The sequence below is a fragment of the Pezoporus occidentalis genome, unplaced genomic scaffold, assembly GCF_034315485.1.
Source record: "Pezoporus occidentalis ecotype Australia unplaced genomic scaffold, CSIRO_AGI_Poc_V1 ctg38, whole genome shotgun sequence".
Taxonomy (NCBI): domain Eukaryota; kingdom Metazoa; phylum Chordata; class Aves; order Psittaciformes; family Psittacidae; genus Pezoporus; species Pezoporus occidentalis.
This window is the reverse complement of record NW_026915702.1, coordinates 5,911,419-5,937,528: the sequence shown is the minus strand read 5'-3', so window position 1 is coordinate 5,937,528 and position 26,110 is coordinate 5,911,419. Positions and strand designations below refer to the sequence as shown.

At 37.6% G+C, this 26,110-nt stretch overlaps 1 protein-coding gene across 16 annotated transcripts in view; it reads right to left on the bottom strand.

The window, feature by feature from the left end:
- Positions 1 to 26,110, bottom strand: part of MAGI2 (membrane associated guanylate kinase, WW and PDZ domain containing 2) — a 747,917-nt gene that overhangs the window by 155,133 nt on the left and 566,674 nt on the right. For all 16 annotated transcript variants that reach the window (XM_062631997.1, XM_062631996.1, XM_062631998.1 and 13 more), the window contains one exon: positions 240 to 297. In XM_062631997.1, the coding sequence (XP_062487981.1) occupies positions 240 to 297 (58 nt within the window). The remainder of the gene's footprint in view (positions 1 to 239; positions 298 to 26,110) is intronic.

The following is a 26,110-nucleotide window of genomic DNA, read 5'->3' as shown; positions in this document are numbered from 1 at the left end:
ATACCATGAAATCAGACCTTGGAGAAAGAGAACGACTGAATGCCTAAGTCACTTATTTGAGACACACTGAATATATTTGGACACATTAGCTGTATTGATGACTGAGAATTCCTGGTATACCCTCAGTTTAACACATCAAGTAATTGTACCTATTCCGTGACAGGCTAAGCACTGCAGAGGATACTGGTATCAGGTTATGACATATTAATAGCAACTTAATATTGAACTTGGGAACTTACTCAACATAATAAGTGCCATAAATGGGATCATCAATTTTCTCCCAGCCATATGGAAGCTCTGAAAAAAAAAGAGTTATCTCTCTCAGTAAATGCAGTACAGAATGCTAAGATTTCTAATAACAAAGTTGTGGATCTTTGCTGGGTGTTGAGGGAAATAACTTGATAGGGAAATTAGATACAGTGACCAAAGCAAATGTCAAATCTTGAGCACACACACGCACTCCCCACAGCCACAAGTAGTAGTAACTTGAAAATTGGCATGCAAACACAGACCTCAGTCTCTGGAACAACACAGTTTTAATTGAAGTCCTTGAATTGTTCCAACACCTGTGCTAGCCAACAACCGTAGTGCAACTTGTATGCCATCACCACTGAGGAAGCGAGGGAATTCTGTTTTCCCAAATAGGTACATGCAAAAAGACTACTTTGTCTTTTAAGCTTCTTTCTTTGCCAGAAATCCTGGAAAAGTTGGTCTAGAAGGAATATCATGTGAGTACAGTAATTGTACCTAAATGTTCCTGAGATGTTTGTACTGTTCATCTTACTGTGATAGCAATTCCACAGCCTCCAAAGGCATCCTCTTCCAAAGCTTAGTTAAATATTGTGGACACTGGAGTACATAGTAGCACATGGAAGTACAAACTAAGATATTATGATACCTTCTGGTCATAAAAATAATAATATTTTGCAGAAATAGAGATCCCTAAAACATTCCAGTATTAACAATTAAAATGTTAAAACATTAATATCTTGAAAATCACTCTGTTTTCATGTACAAGCAAACTTACGTATATATTTATGTACATCCATACGTATTTTATTATCACTCACACTGCATGCTTAAGAAATTATTAAACTGCCAACAGAACTTCATCTTGTGTTTAAAAGCACCAGATGGATGTAATAAATACCTCAGTTGACATAACAGAGTGAAAACCTCAGTTCTACATATGATGACTTTGATGGAGGAGACTCACAAAAGGATGTGCATTCCCATTACACACAGGTATCAATGCCTGTGCAGTTAAAGATTATGGCACAATATACAGGAGTGGAATTGATTCTGGAATTCCTTATCCTTTTTCCCTTTTTAAACTCAGTTGCACTTCTAAAGTAACTTTTTGGAGACAATGAGTACTAAACTAGACAAAGCAGAATTGGTGTATCTCATACTGAACAGAGAATAGACAATTATTTAAGTGCTCTAAAAGGCAAATAGGTAAGTAAAGTCTGACTGCCAACAGGGAATGAGTTAAAAAACACCATGTTTAGAAATTGCTTAATGTCTTCTTGTTACTTCTCCTTTAAACTTTCTCTTTTTGAGTGAACCTGCTTAGACTGCTGGATGCTCAGACATCCCTCAGAGGATGTTCCTGCTCAGCCTTTTCCAATAGCGCAACAAAGGATACAACCCTCTGCCAGAGACTGGCAGATCAGGAACATCTCAATTACTTTTTTGTAATGAAAAGGTAAAGGATTTTCTTAATGTTTTATTGTTAGCTTTGAAATCTTCACAGGACCAGATTCTGAACTGCTTTTGTCAGGGCTATTTTGATATTGTCACTTCACAGGAATAAATGCAGCATAGGCTATTTAAGCAGGTCACAGAATCACAGAGCAATTGATATTGGATGGGACATTTGGTGATTGTCTAGCCCAACCTCTCTGCTCAAAGCAGAGTCACTTAAACCAGGTTGCTCAGGTCCATCTTCAGTCAGATTTAAATATCTCCAAGGACAGAGACTCTACAACCTCTCTGGGCAATTTCTTCAAGTGGTTGGTCTCTCCTGTATTTTGGTTTGCATCCTTTACCTCTTGTCCTGTCACAGGACACCACTGAAAAGAGCCTGGTTCCATCTTCCTTGCACCTCCCTTCATGTATTTATTTAGTCTAATAAAATCCCCCTTGAGACTTCTCTTCTTCAGGCTACACAGTACCAGTTCTCTCAGCCTTTCCTTCTAGGAGAGATGTTCTAATCCCTTAATCATCTCAGTGGCCCTTCAATGCTGTCCTGTATGTCCATGTCTTTCTTGTACTGGGGAGCCCAGAACTGGATCCAGAACTCCAGCTGTGTCTCACCAGTGCTGAGGATAGGGGAAGGATTATGTCCCTTGATGTGTTGGCAATGCTATGCTAACTACAGCCCAGAAGGCTGTTGGCCTGCTTTGTTGCAAGGACATGTTCCTGGCTCATCATCAAGTCACCAAGCATTAGAAAGCCCTAATGTTGCTCTTTCCAGACCTGCTCAGAACTTCAGTAAAATGCGTAGGTAACTGACTCTGCAATGGTTCCCACAAACTCCTGTATATCCTGAGACAAGGCTGTGGAATGTTATCCATAAATATTCATAAAGAAAGCAGCCGCAGCACGAATTCTGTAGTGTCCTTACATTAAGTTTCATTCCCAATGCATTCATGATAAATGAGGCAATAATTTGCTATAAAAAAACCCAATGCTTTTACCGAACCCTGTGACTGAATGAATATAAGGTATTAGTTTAAATAATATAGGTACATCTTTTCACCTAACCTTTCAAGGTTTTTTTCCCCTAATTAACTTAATGCTGCTTTCATTATCTGGCCATCTAAAATTAAATTCCCTTAGAAAAAAGTGAGGCAGGTACTGGTAAATCTGTACATAAAAATACACACAAACACATACATACAGATGCACACACACAGATAGGTCCCTGTCCCAAAGTGAATTAGTAGATGGAGTTTTTTCGAACTATGAAATTAAAGAACAGAAAGTAGATGTTTTGCCCAAATTTAAAAGTAGGTATTTTTCTCTAAATATATACACCTTAAAGTATATAGATGAATAGGACATATTTTATTTTGCATATTTATGAAAATCTGAAATAACTTGAGGATTTACTATTAACCTATCAGCCTTTTTTGTCCTAAAGTAATACACAACTGTATTTATGAACTAGCACAACTATTGAGAAGGCAAATGGCAAATCCCATTTTCTAGTGTAAAAGTCTGTAAAAAATTTATGAATTTGACATATTATGGAGAATCCACTTTTAAATGCATGGATTCAGAAGCAGGGAAATAAATTACCTTTGTGTATCATAATATATATAAACTCCATCTAAGGCTGTGGTCTAATTTCATTTTTCCATTTGAGATGCAGCCTCTAAACTATGTTTAATTAATATTCTGTTGACCAGTAAAATGGAATTGCTAGAGCACAAACCCCAAGTTCCTGCCCACCAAGTGTGGCAGATAATGTTAGTGGAGTGTAGTTTACTACAAAGCTTCTGTTAGAACAATCTTCTGCTACATTTGCTTTCAGAAGCATTGTGATTATTTTTCATTACATTAAACAGCAGCATCTATTCCATTCTTCACTACTGAAATGAAAGATTACAGGACAGAAATACTTTAGTGCTTCATAAAACAGGAAGCTAAACATTTGCCAAATTAGGGTGAGGGCATTACAGTTTCTCTTTTTCATTTCACTGGGCCCAGGGATGATCATTAGGGATGAGAGTGAACAGTAAACATTTATAATAATGAATTATTATAAAACACTAGCGTAGGAGATTACTCTTGGCCACTGTGATTTGAAATAGGAGGGCAGCTATAAATTCTACTGATATTCATTTGGTTGCACTTGCATGCTAGTTCATGTGCAACTTTTGCAATCAAGTTTCATGATCACTATGCTATATGTGAAGTCTTAATTTTCATGAGTTCAACACTTCTATCATTCATGTCTTAATTCTACTGATTCCAGGAGGTCTTCTCTGTATAGAAGGGACCACCAACCCCCCCCAATCTAGCCTTTATTTTAAATCTTCAATATCTAGCACTGCATGCCCACATATCTCCTCCTATCACTCAGTGGAGGGCCTGTTCACAAAATTTGTAAAATCACCATTTAAAAATCAGTAAGTTTGTGTCGCATTTGGCAATGCTGATATCCTGAATGGACAGAAAGGTGGTGGAAAATCTGTATAGTATGTTTATATGCTCCCAGACAACTTGGTTTGTTTTTACAAAAGGAAAGAAAGAAGGAAAAATAGAAGGGAAAGAGTAACAGGAATTTAAGTAAGTCACCTTAATAATGGTAGTGCTTTCTCATCCCAGCCTGCTTATGTAAATGGTCCAGACACTCTTATTCTGACTTCTGAAAGCTGTTGTGTTTCAGAATGACTTCTGATGGTGCCACTTAACCTTCTCTGGGAATGGAGGAAGGAGTACATTTTGGATCTCAATGTACCAAGATGAAAAAGCATATTACCAAACCAAAAGATTAATTTTAATGAAGTTTATGGAGTACAAAATGTATTAGTCATAAAATCCTCTCAAGGTTTCAGAACCACAGCCAACATTGTGTCACTTCCCTACTGACAGGCTGGTAAGACAGAGAGCATATTGAATAGGCTGCAATCAAAATATTTGTATAGTACAAAATAATAAAGTATGAGAAAGGAAAATAAAATATATGTCTGCTGTTACTGAAATGGTGCAATAAGGATGCAGAAGCTGTGGAAGTCAACATGAGTTTGGTTCACCTGCCTGGTTAACACCCAGGCACAGGTCATCAGGAATCCTTTTCTAACCCACATAAGAGACTTCTCAGAAGAATACTGTGAGAATCCATTCAACAGCCTTGCTTCCTCTCTCTTTTCTTTCTCCCTGTTTCAAATTCAGTTTTGCCCTCTCAAGTCAGTTGCCTACTACAAAGACTATCAGGAGAGCTGGGTTAAGAGTTACAAAATGCAGTGCAGCTCCACAGTCCAACACAGTTGCACATTCTTCTTGTTTCTTTAAGACATATAATCTTTGCAAATATTTATCTGTAAGTCTAAACCAGTGGTCCTCATTGCATAGCTTATACAAAAAACACTGCCTGCAGTACCCTAAGGCACAGTACACAGATTATCAGGGTGCGGACGCTTCCTTTGGTGTGTTGTGCTGCTCCCTCAGGAGCAGGGGGCTGGAGATGTCTGCTTTGAATGCTTTCATTAGTGTACGTCCAAACTGCCAGGATGATACGTGAAAGAGATATAATGGTACTGCTCCTGAAAACTTCTGTTACAGGTTGCCATAAGGAAAGAGAGGATAACTGCTCACTGAAAATCAGTATTTAACTGACTACTCACATACCTGTGTGAATTCTGATAGGTCACCTACCTGCACACCATCTGGGAGCTCCAAAACCCAACAAAAATATCAACAGTTATACGCTACGGTAAAATGCTTTACGCTGCCTCAACAGGTTCCTCCACTTAGCCAATGTTTCAAATGTCACTGACTGTGCTGGAAAATGCAATTACTAACATGGACTTCTCTGCACTGGAGTACAAATCCACTGTGGATGAACAGCCCCACCTCCATAGAAAAACCAAATTCACTTTTCCTGTCACGAAAGACCTGAAAAACTGAGAGAATGTACCGCCTCCAAGCCAAGCCATGTAAGACCATTTTCAATCAAACCTGTGTTCTCCAGCCGCCATCCTCATACCAGCAAATTTCACAGTCATGACTGTTTATGTTCTGTCTGTAATTACAAACCATTCATGTGCAATTTGTTCTCATGAATAAAATGACATTATGCATAATTTCTACTTGCACAATGGAAACAAATGTCTAAGTAACATTCACATCTGATATATGCATCTTCTTCCTTCTGTGCAGCTTATTGTGACATGCTACAGCCTTAATTGTGCAGAAAGCAGATTAGGAAATACTACTTTCAATTCAATAATATTTTCTCCAAGCATTGTTACCTAATTAAATACTGACAACAGTAAGGATATTTTTTAACAGAGGAGGGCCACAAAGATGATCAGGGAGCTGGAGCACCTCCTGTATGAAGACAGGCTGAGAAAGCTGGGGCTGTTCAGCCTGGAGAAGAGAAGGCTGCGTGGAGACCTCAGAGCAGTCTTCCAGTATCTGAAGGGGGCCTATAGGGATGCCTGGGAGGGACTCTTCATTAGGGACTGTAGTAACAGGACAACGGGTAACGGGTTAAAACTTAAACAGGGGAAGTTTAGATTGGATATAAGGAGGAAATTCTTTACTGTGAGGGTGTTGAGGCACTGGAACGGGTTGCCCAGGGAAGTTGTGAATGCTCCATCCCTGGCGGTGTTCAGGGCCAGGTTGGACAGAGCCTTGGGTGACACAGTTTAGTGTGAGGTGTCCCTGCCCATGGCAGGGAGGTTGGAACTTGATGATCTTATGGTCCTTTCCAACCCTAACTATGCTATGATTCTATGAACATTAGGAGTACTTGATCCCTCTGACATGCAGAACTGTGTAATGTCTAATCATGGTTTGCATTAATACTGTGAAAAAGCACCAACTGAATTACTTAGTTTTAACTATCAAAAGAGTTCTTAAAGGGCTTGGTAGCTGTTAATTCAAATAAAAATTTAACAAAATGCAATTAAAATAAAATTAGATGAAAAAGTACCTTATATGTTGAGAATTTAGTTAGGTGATTGTAGGCAGTGCCTGAGACGGTTTTCTTAATAAAGTCGTATTAAAAGAATGCAATTCTCAACAGTTTAGCGGGCAATAACTGAAGCTGGACAGAGTTAACCTCCAAGCTTATTAAAAGTTTCAAACAAACTGCAAAAAACCTATTTTCTGTGTATTTAAAAATAATAGGTTTAAGGAAAGCAGAAATGACAAAAAAAAAAAGTAAAACTTTTGTCTGTCATCAAGTCATGTTATCCTTTTGTCTTTTTCTCTATCCTTTCTCCTGTGCTGTTTGAGCTGGGTACTTTGTATTACAGAACATCTGGGGAGAGAGAAGTTTGTTGATTTCACAGTTTCCGCTAAAGTAACTAGTGCTTTCTTGGGGAAATAGAGACCACTAAGAAACACTGAAAAATCTCATTTTTTTAGGTACATTTTCTTGTCAGGAGACTGGGTATGAAATCCTTCACCTCAGCTCCTAGCTTTAAACTGGCTAACATGAGCATTGCTAGGAGTCAAATCACTTCAGGATGTGTCTCGGTGCAGAATGTGAACTTGCTGGAGAAGCTCAGCACGTGCCCCAGTGGTTCCTCATGCGCATATCAAGAAGCTGCAATGGCAATGCCAGATAGTTCAAAGTTCAGATTGCACATTAAAGGGACTGTCACCAACACACTCATCTGACCAGCAGAAAAGGAGCCCCACATGCATTAATTGCTCACTGCATTACCAATTTGTATTCCTGAAGTTCAGCAGATTTGCAGCACACCACACATAGCTCCAATGTGCAAGATTCTGCCTTTGAAACCGATTTTATTAACATAGCCTTTTTATGCTATATTATTTAGACTTTGAAGAAAACAGACTGAAAAGAAACATTCTTTTTGATCTTCTGGATGTTCAAATCTTTCAGTGCTTGTACCTCATTACTGGCTGTATCAATTCAGCCTTGTTACAAACCAGTGTTTTCTACCTAATAACTGCCTGATCTCATGAAGTGCGGCTTTTCTTCTATTTGCTTTTCAGTCTCTTCATTTATTTATATTATTTCCTTTGCTGTTAAATGTTTAATAACATACCCTGTGAATTAATGAGTTATTGAATTTACTGTTATATAAACTAAAAACTTCAGTTTGGCTACTGACCGAAAAAGACACACAAAAGTATATGGCTACTAATAATGCAGGCTAGACCTTACGCGAGGCAGCTAGGTATTCAGTTACTAGTGTCTCAAATTCATGTTTATAAACTTCAGCATACTTTAGCTAGCTGTTCATCTCTTCAGCTCTGGTATAATAAAGAAAAAACAGCCTATTAATCCGTAATAAACACAAATGACATATTTTTAATACCATTTTCAGCACCAAACTTTACTAAAGGGGAAACAGGATTACCCTCAGCAATTTGTCACAGGGCAATAGCCCGTACCCCTGACCATCTTGGTGGCCCTTTGCTGAACTCGCTCCTGTGTATTGATCCAGTTTATTATGTGAGGTCCTAAAACTGGATGCAGAAATACAGATATGGTCTGATGAGTTAGTTCCCAGCCTATTGCAAGATTTTGTTCCCGCCCAGATGCAGGACCTTGCATTTGTCCTGGTTGAATATGACAAGGTTTCTGCTGGCCCATTCCTCCAACCTGCCTAGGTCCCTCAATGGCAGCCCTAACCTTGACCATGGTGACTGGTTCCCTTGGCGTCACCTGCAAAGTTGACTTTGTTGCCTCCTTCAGACTGTATATAAAGATGTCAGAAAAGACAGACTGTGCTATATCTGCAGTAATCCTGTTTCACAGGCATTCAGGTATAGTATGACTCATCAACCACTACCCTCTGAGCCCCACCACCCAACCAATTATTTACCTGCTCATTTCTCCATCCATCCAGACTTTTAAAGTCCTAAATGTGACACACAAATATCTTGGGACACAGAGTAAAAAAATCTTGCAGAAGTCAAGGCTTCCTCACCACTGTCTCCCTTACCAGCCTCTCCTCTGATCCTGACCCACAGACTCTCAACCAGCCAGCCATCCATCATATAGGAGAGCTCCACACAGCCAAGCTGTTTCTCTGCACAGAGGACAATCCCTTTTCCTCATCTCCACTCACCATCTTTCCTGGTCAAACAGGATACTTTAAAAATCTGACTGATTTTTTTAAATAGCAACACTAAACTTTTAATAAAAATGTCAATCAATGTTAGAAAACATTTTCTTTTCATTACTTCATTTGTCTCACTGGACCTTGAGAGTCTCAAGTCAATGTTTCAAAATCAAGCACACAGTGTAATGCTTTCTGCTTTGTTTTGTTTTTTTCTGCCTTGTTATTATGCCAAATGGCAATTACTTGATTTTATGTGACAGGCCAGTGAGGCAAATGTATAGACATATTATAAAATGAGATGGGAAAATGTAGCTTCTACAGTGACAATGAATAAAAAACCAGCCAAGAATTGCTTTGGATGCTTCCAATGAACCGATTATCTGTGGGTGGTCCACAAATAAAGCCTATCCTGCCCAGACCATAAAATTACAGAGGTACATTACTTGTTTGTGATGACCTGCAATAGCCTCAGAAGCACCAGATACTGACCTGGGATGAAAATCTCAGAGCAGATTAAAGAACTAGTGCTCTGATCGAGTACAAGGTATCTTACATTTCTGTATTTTATTTCCAAGTGGCCAATGAAGTTGCATGCAATCAGATAGAAGAATCCTCCTCAAGGTACTTCCTACATGATCTGTTTCCATGACTACCATGCTTTTTAATAATGTTTTCACAGTTCTGAACAGTAGCTGAATGTATGCAATGCAGATACACTAGTTGTTTAGAAAGTAGTTGATGAAATAGATAATTCAATACAATTGATGAGGGAGATTACATAGCACTGTGGAAAATTCAGGTTAATACTGCAGTAGCTGAGGCAGCAATTCCTGGTTTATACTAGTGAAATAAGATTAGAATCTGTTTTTTTCTCCTCAGTGGAGAGGAGAAACCTTGTTGAGGGTGAGAACTTTAAAAGCCCATCTTTTATTACTTTTTGCTATCTTGCACTTTAGATAAAAAGCTGCTTTAGTTGCATGCAACTCCTTTCTGAAACTTCATGTCATAACTTATTCATCATTATGCATTAGTTATATTTATGAGGACACTCAAATTGAGTCACTCCATACTTTAACCATTATGTTAAAAAATCCATCGGCATTTGAATGACAAGGAAATATGTATGAATTCAGAAGCTTATTTTTCTTTATTTGAATTGTAATGCCATCTGCCAAAACTAGGGTTCTGTGACAGCATCAGAAAGAAACTTTGCATGTGAAACAGGTGTGCGGTCCTTTGTTAATCTACCAGACACATTTTGTTTGCATTCATAAGGCCCTTTGCAAAGGCAGTGTCCAATTCATACACAGATTTGTGACAATGACATAATAATCAGGTTTCTAAGTCACTTTTTCTTCAAGAATTTTAACTGTGTGGAATAATAAAAACACAATTAAGATCTACCCATGTTTTCTTCATGTTTTAATGTTCAGTAATGTTGGCATCTAGTAACAAGTTATAGGAAGAAAGAAGAAAAAAAGGAAGGCAAACTAGTGCTTTCATGTTCATATTCACTATATTTTTTCTGTGCTGCAATGTCACTTTCTTCCCAGTGTAAAACCTTCATATGGGTGAACAGAGTAGTCACCCAAACACTACTGGGGACCAAGTACCAAGAGGGGACCAAGAGGGTACTGTGTGAGAGGGACAGGATGGAGGTGGAGATGGACAGAGAGGTGGAAAAAAAAAAACAAAGAGGAGGCTGAGGTTCTTAATGTGTCTTGTTTACTATTACACGTTTCAAAAACTCTTCAGGTTCTTTTCCCAAAGAAAAAAGACCTTTATTTCTCCCAAGAAACTCCAGATCTCCTTCAAAGACAAGCTGTGGTCTATTCCTAATTTTTCCTAGATCTAGTATTCTTTTACTAGTATTTTTTACCAAAAGAATTTGTGTGTCATGTCCCATCCCGTCCTGTCCCTCCTCCCCCCCGCCTCCTTCTTGAGACTCCTTCCTTAAAGCCCCAGTGGTGATGTAGCCCCCTGAATCCAGGAGCACCTCCACTACCCAGTGTAAGCCCAAGTCTTCCCCATTCCCAGAAATTCTGAGGTTAAAAAGATTACAAAACCAACCAAAAGGCTGCTGTAATACCTCAGAAAAAGTGTATCTACAGCAGTTAATGGAAGAAGAGATTGTTGGCTCACTTTTTTTTATTCATGTTCAGCAATAGCCTTTATCATAAGCATCAGCCCAGAGAAACGAGGTTGCTGACTTTCAAAATACTGCTATACATAATTTTGGAATGAGGAACTGATCTACTTGTTATTCCAACAGAAAGTAACCTTTTCCTCAGTGTATTGCCCTTGTACCTGTATAATTAATTATTTAGATTGAATTAATTACATTTAATTGTGTTTGTACTTAATGGTTGGAGGCAGGTCTCCAACCTAAAGCTGTACCAACTCAGTGGCATAATAAAAAATCTTCAATTTAAACTCTTTTTCTGTTAGTCTTTTAATTTCTACTGTTTACTGTTCTCCAGTCTCTTCAGCTTCTTAAACAAATATCAAGGTCACTACAAGTTCTTAAAAGAAAATGGGACTCTCCACACTGCTTCTCCTACAACTTATCCCACAAGATATATGGCCTACCACAAAGCTGGAAATGGAAATGGGAAAAATAAGTTGTGGCAATATTTGTTTTAAGATTGTTGTAATTGTCTTTAACTATGCAGGTTTGTAATATAACCAGGGAAGAACACATAAGCACAGAACAGAACAACTTTTAGTGGCTGGTTGTATTTCTTCACAGTCATTTACAGTCTTCATAAAACTTAATAAACCGTACTGGCCATCTGTAGGCAGAACTCAGAGGATGAGAACTTTATTGGGACTTCTTTACTGGACAGGTGTACAGACTGTAATTATTATTTTAAAGTCAAGCAAAGCTGTAATGGACTTGATTTGATGTCTCTCTTGATAGGCACTCCTGACGTTGTAAGTGTTAATGCTTGCTATGCACTGCTGTAAACTGTAATGTTGGGATTATTGTCCATAACTTTCAGATACAGCACAATGGCCTAAATTAAGTTTGTTTGTAGTTTATGATATATACACTCTGTGCACTAATCAATAACCAGTTATGTTTTTCCCTAGTGAACTTTAATTATTTTGAGGAAAATGCTATATGCCTACAGAATACATGTGCTCAGTTCTTAAGTTTGCCTTTTGTGCTGAGCTGTAGTCAGGTTTTGTGGATTTAAATCAGTATCTATTTTCTTCCTTGGTATGTAATTAGGCGCTAACATTTCACAGGCTTGGTTCACATCTGGCTCACTAGTCTGTGCCTACAGAGGAAGATTATTTCTGTATCATGGGAAAAAATAAACCTCCAATCTTTTACAAAAAGTCTTACAAATGAGGAGAATTAAACACTACATCCATTTTAGGTGCCTATTTTTCTGTGCTCCACTGACTAAGTCAGTTGTACCACTGCCATGTTTGTGAATGGTTGGGCCTGAGGACTTGCAACACCTGTGGCAGAGGCAGCGTGTGCCAGCCTTTTGTACACAGTGAAATGATAAAAATGTATTAGTTTTCCACTTTGCAGTTGCAGTCGTAATTACACAATGCAGCTGGTGCTGCAGGAAAATCTGTGCTGTTCAGCAGTAAAGGAACTGAACTGGAAGGAGTGAGGATGGTGTCACTTTGCAACTATCTCTTTTTTTTTCTTCTGTAGTATTTTGTATTTATTCTACCATTAAAAATGAGCAGATGATGAGAGAGGGCAAAGGGACAAGGAGAGTACAAAAGGTGGGTGGAAATGAGTGAGAGAAAGCATCAGTGTGACAGTGTGGGGAGGAAAATAGTGCTGCTATGACTGGGCAAGTCTTGCTTGGACTGGCCCTGAATTGCTCACTTCCCTCCACATATTACTTCTCTCTTTTATCTGTCAGTCTCTTCCATTTTGCCTGTTCTATTTCCTTCATTTTTCTTTTTCCTTTTCAATTTTATCTTCCTTTCCCCCTTTTTTTCTTGAAATTTGTTTGAGTTATTTACAAACAGGATACCTTTTGGTTTCCTAAAACTGATGGAAGACAACAGTATCTCCTGCAAGTTAAACCAGGAACGAATGCTTGTGTAATATGTACCACACGGTTTAAAAATGGGAGAATGTGTTTATAACTTCTGAGTTTGCAGGAGCTGATTATGGCTATCTGTATGAAGTCTGAAAGAGAATGGGGATTGTATAATATGGTTTTAAGATCATGAGCCGGCTGCTCCTTTTATCCCCTGTGATATGCATATGTAACTCATTCATGAGTGCTTAGCATGAAGAGGATTTTATAAGATTAAAACTTACTTAGATGGCAGCCTAAGGTTCTTTTGAGAATATTTTCTTTTCTTCCTTAAATAAAGGTAATTAATACCACTCAGTTGTTTTAGGACCACAACTAAACAGGGTAAGAATAAGCTGTATCAAGTCTGTTAATTTTACATTGTCTTAAAGAGTCTAAAGTTTACAACACTTAATCATGATGGCTGGAGGCCAAAGCTGCTTTATCACTCTCCTTCTCAGCTGGACAGGGAGGAGAAAATATAATGAAAGGCTCCTGGGTTGAGATAAGGGCAGAGAGAGATCATTCACCACGTATCAGCAAGGGAAAACCAGACTTGACTTGGGGAAATTAATTTACTAACAATCATAGAACGGTTTAGGTTGGGAGGGACCACCAAAAGCCATCTAGTCCAACCCTCCTGCAATAAGCAGGGACATTTCAACTAGATCAGGTTGCCCAGAACCACATCCAGCCGGGCCTTGAATGTCTCCAAGGATGGCACATACACCACCTCTCTGGGCAACCTGTGCCAAGATTTTACCACCCTCATTGTAAAGAATTTTTTCCTCACATCCAGCCTGAATCGCCTCTCTTTCAGTTTAAAACCATCACCCCTTGTCCTATCAAATAAGAGTTGGATAAGAAAAAATGAAAACTCAATCTTAAAACCACCTTCCCCACACCCATCCCTTCTTTCCAGGCTCAACTTTACTCCCAAATTCCCTAACTCCACAACCCCATAAGTGCATGGGGACAGGGAATGAGGGCTGTGGTCAGGTCATAACACATTGTCTCTGATGCTCCTTCCTCCTCATGGGGAGGACTCCTCACACTCTTCCCTGCTCCAGTGCCTGGTCCCTCCCGTGAGAGACAGTCCTTTATGAACTTCTCCAACATGGATCCTTCCCATGTGCTGCAGTTCTTCACAAATTGTTCCAGTGTGGGTACCTTCCAGAGGGTGTAGTCATTATAGTTTGTAGTCATTATAACAGAATAGTTTGGGTTGGAAGAGACCTCAAGATCATCCAGTTCCAACCACCTGCTACAGGCAGGGACACCTTCCACTAGAGCAGGTTGCTCCAAGCCCCATCCAACCTGGCCTTGAACACTGCCAGGGATGGGACAGCCACAGCTTCTCTGGGCAACCTGTGCCAAGGCCTCACCAGCCTCATAGGAAACCAAATGCACACTATTTGCTCAGATTTCCAGATCTTCTCTTGCACTTATGAGTATGACAATATCTGCTTATCTTAAAAAAATGGGGACCTCATGAGCAACTATAATCCTACAAGCATCAAGGTCATTGCCATGTTCCTTCAGAACAAGGCTGTTAAAAGCAATTGGTGTCAGAAAGCAGCACTGAGTAAACCCTGCCCACTCTTTGATTTGCAGGTCAGACTTCTGCCATTCAGATGTTACCAAGGTACTGAAATAATCTGATAAAGTGAACGAAGACAACACCAATTCATAGCAATTGATCACTAATGTCTTCATGCACACTTAGTTACAACAGTGAGAGGAAAAACATACTGAAATGACAATGAAAGTAATGAAGAATACTGTGTTAGTATCAAAATCACAGTAATCACCAATTCTCAATCCTGTTTGCTCACACAACAAAGTCTGGAGGCTGTTTTGACCTGAAACTGACAGGGAACACCTTCTTTGCTGTAGCAAAATAATTCACTGCAGCCAGACAACAATTAGCACCACTTCACAGCTCCAGCTACTCTTGAATGATGGGAGCTTGTATTCAGCTCTCCTCTGTTCTCTTTAACCGTTATGAAAGATCTTTTAAGGATCTTTCTTCTAACTGTTAGTATCAAGAGGTTTATTTATTTATTTGTTCCCAACAGAAAACATTAAATACAATCTTTAAACGACTAGAAATTTTGCTGTGGCTTTGTTGATGACTATGCTATTCTGTGTAATCACAGTGGTCCCTCAATGAGGAGAACCCTCCAAAAACTGATTCAAATTGTGTTGCAGAGCATATGACTTTGGTACAGATATTGTTAGGTTTCTGGCAAGTCAAGTTTACACTAAGAAGCCAAGGACTTTCCTTCATGTCTCTGCAAACCTGAGGTAATTCAACAGGAATGAGAGAAGGAATATTTAGCAGAGCAGGACCAAGGAAATACAGACACATGTTGGTTGGAAGTCACCACAGCAGCAGAAATACTTCTGCCTGTGGAGACAGGGATTTGCATCTCCCACTTGCAACAGCTTTCTGGCCTTGACTGGCCTTTGCATCCACAAGCTGCCTGCTTCTCTCCCAGTGAAACAACACCAGTTTCACTAATTCAGGGGAAGCAGCAGAGTTTAACACATGGTAATTGTCCATTATTACCTTAGAAAACAAGAACTCTTGACAGATGGGGTTTTGTGTCTTATTTTAGCTAATCTAATGGTCAGAAGGAGAGAAATCCAAGAGAAACTCTTCCTATTGCCTTAGAAGCCAGCTTGCCACTCATCTTTTTCATTTTTGATAAACTGATAACGCCTTGTAATTAAAGACAATTAAAAACTATGGCAATAAAAGGAAAATATATAATAGAAAATGAAACCAAGGACATCAGCACTTGAGCTTGTGAGAATAAAATACTGGATTAAAGAAAGGGAAAATTCATTCAATTACCACAGTATGAATGGTCTCGAGATGCCAAATATGAATAGGAAATTCGATTTTTAATCTCTCTAAAAGTGTACGCCTGCAGTCTTCAATTTAAAGTCATGTCTAATGCAAATCTTATTAAATGAAGAAAATGTTCAGAAGGAAGAAAAGAGAGCAGAATAAATGTATGACCTTCTCCATTCTCCCCCAAAACAAGACCTTAATCTATTAAGGATAGTACACAAAGGCCCTTAATAATTTCCCTGGATCAGTTTTTACCTCTGTATTATTTATTTATTTATTTATTTAATCTTAATGGATATTTATGATAACCTTTGATTTATCTAAATGCCTGAAAATGGGAATCTCCACTGAAGGTTCTGCTTAAAGCACTTCATGTTCCCTTGCAAAGAGATACAAGCTCACAAAATGAACAACAGAAATGAAACAAATGTGCATAAGCAGACATTAGAAACAACCAAGTGTAATTTTCAATTAGGATACTCTTTTCTCTTGTCCATTCTAAACCATACATTAGACCAACAGCAGCTACAAATTATTTTTCACATTTGCCAACAAAAATACCTTTTAACTCTATTTGTATGCAGTTGATGCAAGATGAAAATGAACAAAATAACAAAACCTGACAGTGTCGCCATATGCTTCAGTACAGAAGCAAATTATAGTACATTAACACCCCATCACTATCATATCAAAAGACTGCAAAGATAAATGTTCCCTAAAACAATATCTACTAAAGAATTAAAAGATGGATAAAGTAATTGTTTTAAAATAAAAATACAAAATATTTAATTTTTCCCCTTTTTTCCTTCAAGGTTCCTCTTCTTTTTTTCATTCTTTCTTCCCATCATTACTATTGCCACAGATTCTCTCTTCAGTTCCTTTTATTGTTGTTAGAGATCTTGATGTTATCTTTGACCAGTAGCTCCAAGTTTATTTTTCTTACAGTTAAATCTTCCAGGAGCTATAGTTTGAATTGCTCAAGAATATGCAAGATTCTCATGTCAGATATATCAAAAATTCACAGCCCACACATTAGTGGTCCTCAGAGCTTCAAACTACAGTGTTATATATGCTGGTCTGTCAAAATTCTCTTTTTTTTTTTGTCAATATGAAACAAGCAACTTGACTAATTGAGTGTTTTAATAAAAGTCTAGATTTTCTTATTTCAACACCCCTTCTTTTTCCCATCAGAGTTTATTTCCCCTTGAAAGAAATCTGGGATTAAGGTAGGCTGTGCTCGTTCTCACTATGTGTGGGTATTATTCTTGAATAAGCACATGTTTTACTAGGTTAACTTTCAGCTGAATACTGAGCATTTCATGTATACACAAGGATGGAATATTAAAAACAAGCCAAAAGTATGAAAAGGATGAAAAGTCTCTAGTTCGAAGTTCTTCCAATATATACAGATCTCCTTTTATCTTAAGAAGAAACAATAATTACCTATGTGCTAATAATTATAAACTCTAATGGAATGGCAGAAATGAGGAAGGAGGGCTTTGAGCAATCTGATGTTGTGAAAGATGTCCTCACCCACGGCAGGTTGGTTGGAGTAGATGATCTTTAAAGGTCCCTTTGACAGCAAATCTTTCTATGATTCTACTGATATTGGTAATGTGAATGCTCATCTCCAGGAATTCCAGTTTCTCTACAGGTGATTTACTTTTCTTCTTTTATTGCTCCTTCCTACCCCCTCTTTTCTCTCTGCAGTTTCCAACCAGTAACTGATAAGTAATCCTTTTTCCAGATCCCCAGTTCCATTTTCATACACCTTCCCACAAATGCTATTCTGTGATTCTATTAGGGCAAAAGATATTGGCTGGATCTACAAGGTCTTAAATAGTCTAGAAACTTGGATTTTAATTTACCAAAAGTATGAAAAAAAATGCTTAAAGAGCTGCACAGAAAGGCAATTCAAGTGCTCAAGTAAAATGCACAAAAAATTAATACAGTGGGTGAAATGAATTTAGCCTCCATAATTATTCCTCCTTTTGTCCATTTCAGCTCCAGCCTCTGACTCTGGTTCCAAGATGTGTTTTAAGTCCAGGCCTACTCAGGAGGCACACACCTTCTGAAAACACTTATGTGTTGTTGTCTGTCTGCTTTTAGTGTCTAGGTCTTTTTATTTTAAATATTTTTAATTGAAATTTGTTTCATATTAAAGAGAAATTTGCTTTTCTGTTTCACACAAATATTCCCTTAATCCTTAACTGTGCATGCTATCGCATTCGAATCTAAGCTATAGGACTTTAATCACACTCACATACACAGTAAGTTCTCTCTTATCATGCAGGTAACATTTTATTTACCTGTTTAAGTTCTCGCTCATTAAACAGAGATGTTCTGATGTTTAAGAAAGGAGCATAATGTAATAAATAAATAAATAAACCCAAACAACCAAATTAAGTATAAAATTTGTAAAATTAAGACAAGCAAAATGGCCAATTTAAATTCTTTTATTTAATTTCTCTTCCCTGATCCCCCCAAGCCCTCTGCTTTTTCTCAGTATGAACTGAGGTGTACATGCAGAACTTCCACTGAGCAAATGGGATGAAATATGGCCCCTGTTTGTAGTGTGTAAGCCCTAAGAACTGCAGACACATTTACAATATCAGTGTGAATGAGATAACTGGTCCCTGAAACAGTCTAGCCATAGACTTGGCAGCACAAAGCCGCATGAAAACTAAATTTATTCTGCTACTTCTGATGCAGAATAAGACCTTTAAGAGCTAGTCAGGCATCCCCTCAACATGTTTTGAAAGCTGATTTTATTCTGTATACTGCATTGGAGTTGTCAAGAGATTTCTTAGATTGGAAATTCTTCTGGGCAGGGATCAGCTAACACTCATTTTTTGGTAACTACAAAAAAAAAAGGGCTGTGTTTTATGCTCTGTGACAGTACGAATTAATAATCATAAAGCTATGGCAGCAACAGGTCAAGTAGTGTCCAAACATACTGTTTGCTAAAATCCCACAGTAACTGAAAATTATTTATTTTGGAAAGCTTCTAAGCAAATACAACAAAGAAAGACAGGAAGGCTGTTGTAAAAGTTTTTGTCTGATATATATAATAAAAAGAGCTTTAGCTACAATAAACCGCAAACTAGAAAACAATTCTGTATTCTTATGAGTAGGCTGGGATGGAAGCAGATGGGGAAAATGATAAAAAAATGGGATGGATGGTATTTTAGCTTCTGAGCCATGTTGTTGAACATTTTTACTTTTCTGAGGTTTCCAGGACATGCAGATATATTTATATTCAATTAAGGCTGAGTTTGCCTCTAGTTACAACTCAGCATTTATTAAATTGCAAGGATCCTTATATTCAAGAGTTTATGTGCTGACTTCAGGTAAATCACAGTTCTCTGTAGCATGATCCTTGCTACTGAGGTATTTTATGTTTGTTCTTTAAATTACTTGCTCAAAGCAATACTTCTTTTTCAAACGTGCAGTTGAATAACTAATTTCTCCAACAGCTTTGCAGAATATTTTCCATATGAAGTGCCAAGTCTGGTTTCTGTGCTCAGCTTTCCTTTTCCACATGGCTACTGATACGTGGATATTACAGATTACTCAAAAATATCTACAAAATACAATAACATTATGTTAAGAAGTATTTAGACGTGGTAGACTAAACAGTGCTTTCGATTCATGATATTAGAAGCAACAGAACATCTGCGCCTTTTTTTGAGTATGGAGTTATTATTACTGGTGGCATCATTAGCAGTGCTCCAATATTGGTAGCTACAGCTTGTACTGAATCCTTTGGATCAGGGCCAGCTCACATTAAAGTCAATGGAAAGGAGATTTGCTTTCTCTGAAGTTCATCAGGAATGAACTCATGACATTTAGAGCTGTCAAAATTGTATGCATTGGCTACTTAGTTTTCTAAAAGCATAGATGCTTTACCTACAGAAGCAATGATTATCTTAAGAACTGCTGGAATGCAAAAATAGGGATACTTTCAAAGGCACAAGTGGGAGTCATGTCCTTTGCTCCCATTAAAAGTCTCCTTAAATATTCCCTCTAATAACATGCTTTGATCACATAGGGGGGAAGCCATACTCAAGAGAAAAATTGGAAAATTTTCTCATTTTATTTAATGTGAAAAGGAGCAGTTTTAGAATGTCTTTTCTTTAGACTACAGTAATATTTTTACACCTTAAGGTAAGCAAATATTATGCTTATTTTTTCAGATTGGGATATTGAAGCACAAAAAAGATGGAATTTCTCATAATCACAAATAAAATCACTAGCAATGCATGGGACAGAGTCCAGAACTCCTGACTCTCTATGAACCACTAGAATACAGTGGTTGAGAATGTGTACAGAATACAGAATATCTCTCAGCATGTTTTAAAGAGCCACTCTCAATCTCAGAAGACAGTTTTGTAAAATATAATTTTGCAAAAGGTACTCGGCAGGGTTTCAAATGCAGTAGTTGTAATTCCAATTTTTTCCATTCATCCTATTTCCCAGGTTTTGGATTTAGCAACAGGCTTTGGGATTAGCTCTTGAGAACCTTGAGTTTTAGCCAAACATGGATTATAGATCAAATAATGCTAATTGCAATTAATAATGTGGACGATAGTATTGTAAATTGAGACTTTACCAAGGAATTAATTTGTCATTGGTAGTTGGAATGATACTATAAGACAACAAAATAAGTAACGAGGGACCAAATTATTAAAAAGACAGCATTTAAGCTTAATAATATTTGATCTGAATGGAGCTGAATGAAAAGTGGTTTTGCCTGAAGATCATAAAATGCTCATTCCATAACCATTCAGAAATTGAGGAAAAGATTTGGGGTAGATTTAGCTGCTGATATTTTTTCTGCATGACTTTTTCTGCATGAGATTCATAAGGAATATTTGTTTAATTTAAATGCATAGCACAAGTACTCCCCATCAAGATGTGGCCTCCATGTTCAGGGCACATTTGAAGCAAACTTCCCACTTCTCAGGAGTGTATCCTTAACAGTGTGCTCAGCCAAAAAGCAAAGACTTTAATTTGCTTTTGCTCTTTCATTTCCTATGAATATTTATTTAACAAGATAGAACCTGGAGTTCAAATATTTTCCTATAAGGAGAGCACCCTCCTCGCCGTGCTAAAAACTTACACAACCTCTGTATTTTAACTGGTTGATTGCATACAAAATGACAAGGATTAAGCACAGGAGGGATTAAGTAAGCAGTGATGTACAAGGGCCTGGTGATTACACCTGTAACTGGGTAAACCTCTGCCCACACCAAGACTTGGATGATTATGATGGACATGATCAACAAAATGTCTTTTTTATGTTTAGTGTCTTACAATACGACATTCAGGATTTACTGGAACAGTGGGATATGTAAACGTGTCATTTCTATGTTCACATCAGCGGTTTATTGCAAGGTAATTATAATCACTTAGTGATTTCCTGCACTGTTCCTGAAAGCCATTCTTTCCAATCACAGAGCAGAAATTTTATGTGTAAAGTTTTGGAAAATGGGTAAATTTTTACGCTAGGTCAAAATTTTGAAATTTACCTGTGAAATACAGTGTCAGAAACAAACATTATAACTGAAAATGAGAGTTTCTGAATGCTGAACCACAATATTTTAAGAAGTAGGTTTTTTGCATATTTAATTCCATGTAACATTCTGTATTGCTGATAGCCACTGTGTAAGCAGAAAAATGTAACTTCTAAATTAGGTGTTCAACTATTTTCTCTAGCATCATTAGATATAATTCTATGACTCCATGAGCTGCTGACTATATGGAAACATTTTCTCAGCCCTGTTACTATATATTGTTTTAAATTATTACAACGGAATTTGTTTATCCAAATGAAAATGAAAAGCAAATGATGAAACCAGAACTGTCCACAACAGTCTTTATAACAGTTGTTCCAAACAACAATATATATATATATTATGCTGATTCTGTCATTAACATAGCTGAAAACTTTCAAGGTTTATGAACAGCTGCTTCAAAAAGACAAATCCCGATCTGTATTTTCCCTGATTCTCCTGAATGCAGGAGAAAATGGTGGATCAAATAATTACTGGGAATTGTTTCAGCCAAGCTTTACAGTTGTTCACATTTCTTCGACTTTCTGTCCTCATCTTTTCCCCAGCCTATTATGGCAATTATGTTACATTCTAAAATTCCTATAAAATATAATATGATTCACTTTTTATAATTTACCGTGAAATACTGACTGCATATAAATATTTAATTGATACTATTGCATATTTACTGCAGCTACACTGGAGTCCTTGGTTGAAATGAAAACACTGCATGTGTGCTGGATATAAAAATTGTAAATCTGAACTAGGGTAACCAGCATGTTTAATAAACTCTTGAACATCAATATCTGAAAACACTGAATGATGCAACAGACAGCAATGGCTTTGTAGCAATTTTTTCAATTCATCTAGAATTCTTAACTAGTGGAATGTTATATTCCTGATGCACAGGCACCATCAGCACACAGGATCACACAGTACTGGAGAATGCTTAAAACTAAATCTTAATCAATACTTAAATCCCTGGTGGATGCTTTGAAAGTATGGTACAAACACGGTATTTCTCTCCATACTAAGCACCAGCCAAAAAACAGTGGAGATTTTGGAGAATGACAGGTGACCAATGAAACTATGACAACGGTATTATAATAAATTCATCTCCTGAAGAGCATCTGTACAGGCACTTGAATTGTTAGTGTAGCATGTAGAATATGGAAAAACCTGTAAGCATTTTCAAGCCAAAGTTATGGTGTATTAAGCTGAGCTCACTGCCCCAGTAAGGTAGTTACACAGCTCCAGCATGAGAGCTTTCTGAAGAGCAGCCAGAATGGAGCCTAAACAGAACAGGCACCCAAATACATCTGCAGCTGATTTTGTGGATCTAAAGGCATGCGATGCTTTACAGGTGTCACTCTTGAATCTTTAGATATATGAGGCCTGGCTTCATAATTCAGTGGATCTTTTCACAGTACTACCTTTTTAACACTGACATAATTTTTTCCCGTTCCTTGCAGAAATACCAAGCTGGAAGAGAACCAAATAGAATCTAAAACCAAACCAAAATGAAAGAAAGGAATCTTGGTAAGGCAGTGACTGAGTCTATACTACATCTTACTGTAGAATATATTAAATCTGAAGTTATAGCACAGCATTACCATCTTTAAAACCTTAAATAACCTCAGCTAGAAACAGCACTTCAGTTTCTGCAGTCATTTTTTTTCATGCATGGAAATATGCTGGAAAACAACCTTATTTAAAGAGTTTTAACTCAGTAGTTTTAAATTTCTTTGATAACAGAACACAGAATAAGCCAACAAAAGAAATAAAATCCTGCAATGGTATTTGATGATAACATCTCCATAATACTGTTTCTTAGAAGTCAGAAATCTACTTGATTTATCTCTTTAAACTAAATACATGAAGATTTCCTCAAATATACTTAAGGCCTGCAGCATGACTCACTTCAATTTAGGATCTAGAGAGAAAGACGAAATAACTGGTCTTGCAAAAAAAAAAAACACCCCAAAATTATCAGCACAGAAAAAAGAAACTGTGATGCAAAAAATCATCAATAATAAAATGGGAGTTTTAGCCAGTAATATTCTGGAGCGGAGGTAGGTTAAGCATTGCGTGAATGAAAGCAGGGATGGTTCTCCTGCTTACAGCTGTGTCAGGTAGATCTCAACAGACCATTTCCTCTGGCGTCAGTCTCTGATCAAGCAAAGCAAAAGAGAAACCCTTCAGGAAACTTGTCATGCAAGGAGATGGGTCCATCCTACCAGGGCCGTATTCATCCTCAAACAAATTGCAGCTGTATTCTAAAGCAACCAGCTCGCAATTCTGTGGCGATGACTAAAGTGTGACGCTCAGACCTAGGTGGCTCTCCTGGCAGCAGTGCAGGCAAATATGAGAACGTTCCTGGGTAAGACAGCAGACTAGAAGACAAGTTGTCCATGGAGGTGCTTTGCAGTGGTTTGGGAGAAGTATCCTTATATTGCAGGCAGCACTGGTCACAATTGCTGACTATCACCAGACTGCTTGAAAACTGCTGTAATAACCTTCCTTTTACCTTTGTCCCAGCCAGGTAAAATTTCTGCAGATTCTATCCTTGGCACACAAATCTGAACTCTGATGTGCATATTTTTATCACAACTTAGCGTATCTGTACTGCACATGCACTGTTCTGCTGGGCATGGGATAACAGAGGGAGAAGTGACAAAATCAGGCTTTGTACTTGTTATTTCCAAGATAATAGAATCCAAGATACCTGAATTTCACCATTCCTTTGCTGCTGGGAGCACATGTAGTATAGACTATCCAGCCCCCTACTAACAGAAGACCCTACAGAGTAGCATACAGTCTAGTACCACAACTGATCCACTGTGCTATTTCCTCACATGAAAAGAGGTCTGTTCTTGAAGCTACTGTTTGTGAAGCTGGAGATATCTATCCCTGTGGGTAGAGATATTTTGGGGTTTAGTGGTTTTATTTGCTTGTTTGGTTTTTTTTTTTGTGGTTTTGGGCTGGTGGTTTTTTTTTTCTTTTGTTTTTTTCTTTTTTTGGTTGGTTGTTTTTTTTTTTTTTAGTTTTTGATGCAACATACAGATAGTTGTATTAAAATTTTATTTTTAACACTGAAAATTTGAGATGGGTCCCAGAGACTTGGACTCGCTACCCAAACAACGAACATCACCAAAGTGTCATGTAAGAACGCAGGTCTTCAGAACTACATTCAACTACAGCAAGATAAATCAAGAATCAAACTGCCCCACTTTGCCTTTTCTTCCTGAAATTCCTTGCACTAAACACTTTCCAAAAAGAAGGAAAAATCCCACAGCCACAAGACTGATCTACAGAGCTTTGATTTATGCCAGAGTATACAAAGGCCTGTCCTCTGTACTCAGTCTACATGAAAAACACTCATACCCACATAACAAAAAGACAGTATCACAGTCTATATGAACAAAAGACACAAACTGATATCGCACAAGAAACCCAAGTTTTAATGTGTTCAGATTTTCAGGAGGATGTTTCTGCTATCTTAACATCACTATTTTAACAGTTGCTTTTTTCAGGTGTGTGTGTTCATGTGTTGGATTATATTATCTAGGCCAAAATTTTGCTCTGTCTCCAAAGGTATAATAAGCTTCAGGAAGATAATTAGCACATGGCAATTTCTTCATACCTGAGATTTCTTTCAATATACATTCCGCATTAGTATGCTCACACAAGAGTCAACCTACTTAAAAAAATCCCATTTTTCCTAAAAGCTCAAATGGAATGCAGAGAGTGAGATTAACATCGTGGTTTTTGCTTTGCTACTTGGTGGCATAAAGATACTGAAGGAAATTAATTAGTATATACAGCCACATGGGAACAATGTTACTCTGAGCAAGGACCCAAGTTTTTAACGTACCTAGAAGACAGAGCACACATCTCCAAAGTGACCAGAATACAGGGTTATGAAAGACAGAAAAGGAAAGCAATAGCTGTGTATTTATATGTACAATGACAGAAAAGGATACTGGACAAGTAGATCACCTTTAGGTATATTAAAATTAGCCACTGGGCTTTAAACAGGTTTTAACCCATTCAAAACACCACACTACTACAGAGTAGTTGAATCAGGTAATTAAAAGTAAAAAGCAAACAGTGGATTATAATTCTTTAGAGATTCCATCAGATAATTATATCCAACAGCTAAATAATAAGGTTTTACTGATTTTATTACCTGAGATCTACATAAAGCAAACTGACCTCTGCACAGAAATACTGTTAATTAATCTCATTCAACAACATGCTTAGCAGCTAAGCAGCGCCAAGCAACCAGCAATAAAAATATAGTTAGCACATTTATTATATAAGTAGCCCCAGGCATTAATTATTTTAATGCCATTCCACCTTATTTTCTGATACTGAAGAAACATGTTTAGGTTGAAATAGTGATTTCATAGTACAGTTAGGTAATAAAATTGATTTCTTGACATTGGATATTTACTTCTCAGCTGAGTAAGTGTAAAGGTACACAGTTGTATCAGTTTCACTAGCACTAATAAGACAGTTTCCCTTGAGCTGCTGCAATAATATTAGTGGTGTTACAAATCTATAGCAATAACTTTATGCTTTCATAAAGTTTAGGAAAAATCACTACAAAGAAAATCCAATACCAAATGCTTTGGACAAAGAAATGCCTTTTCCTGCCATCTTATACAGGCACATGGAAATGAGCTACCCCCAGTGCTACAAAACTTGTGGCCATTGGCATATTTACTTGCTTTGGAAGTTGACAGAAATTCAGTGAAATCCCCACAGGATTTTTCTGGTACAAAAATTACTAGGTTCTGTCTTACGCAAAATATAATATACCCAAAGCATCACCAGTTGTACTCACAATGTGTGAGG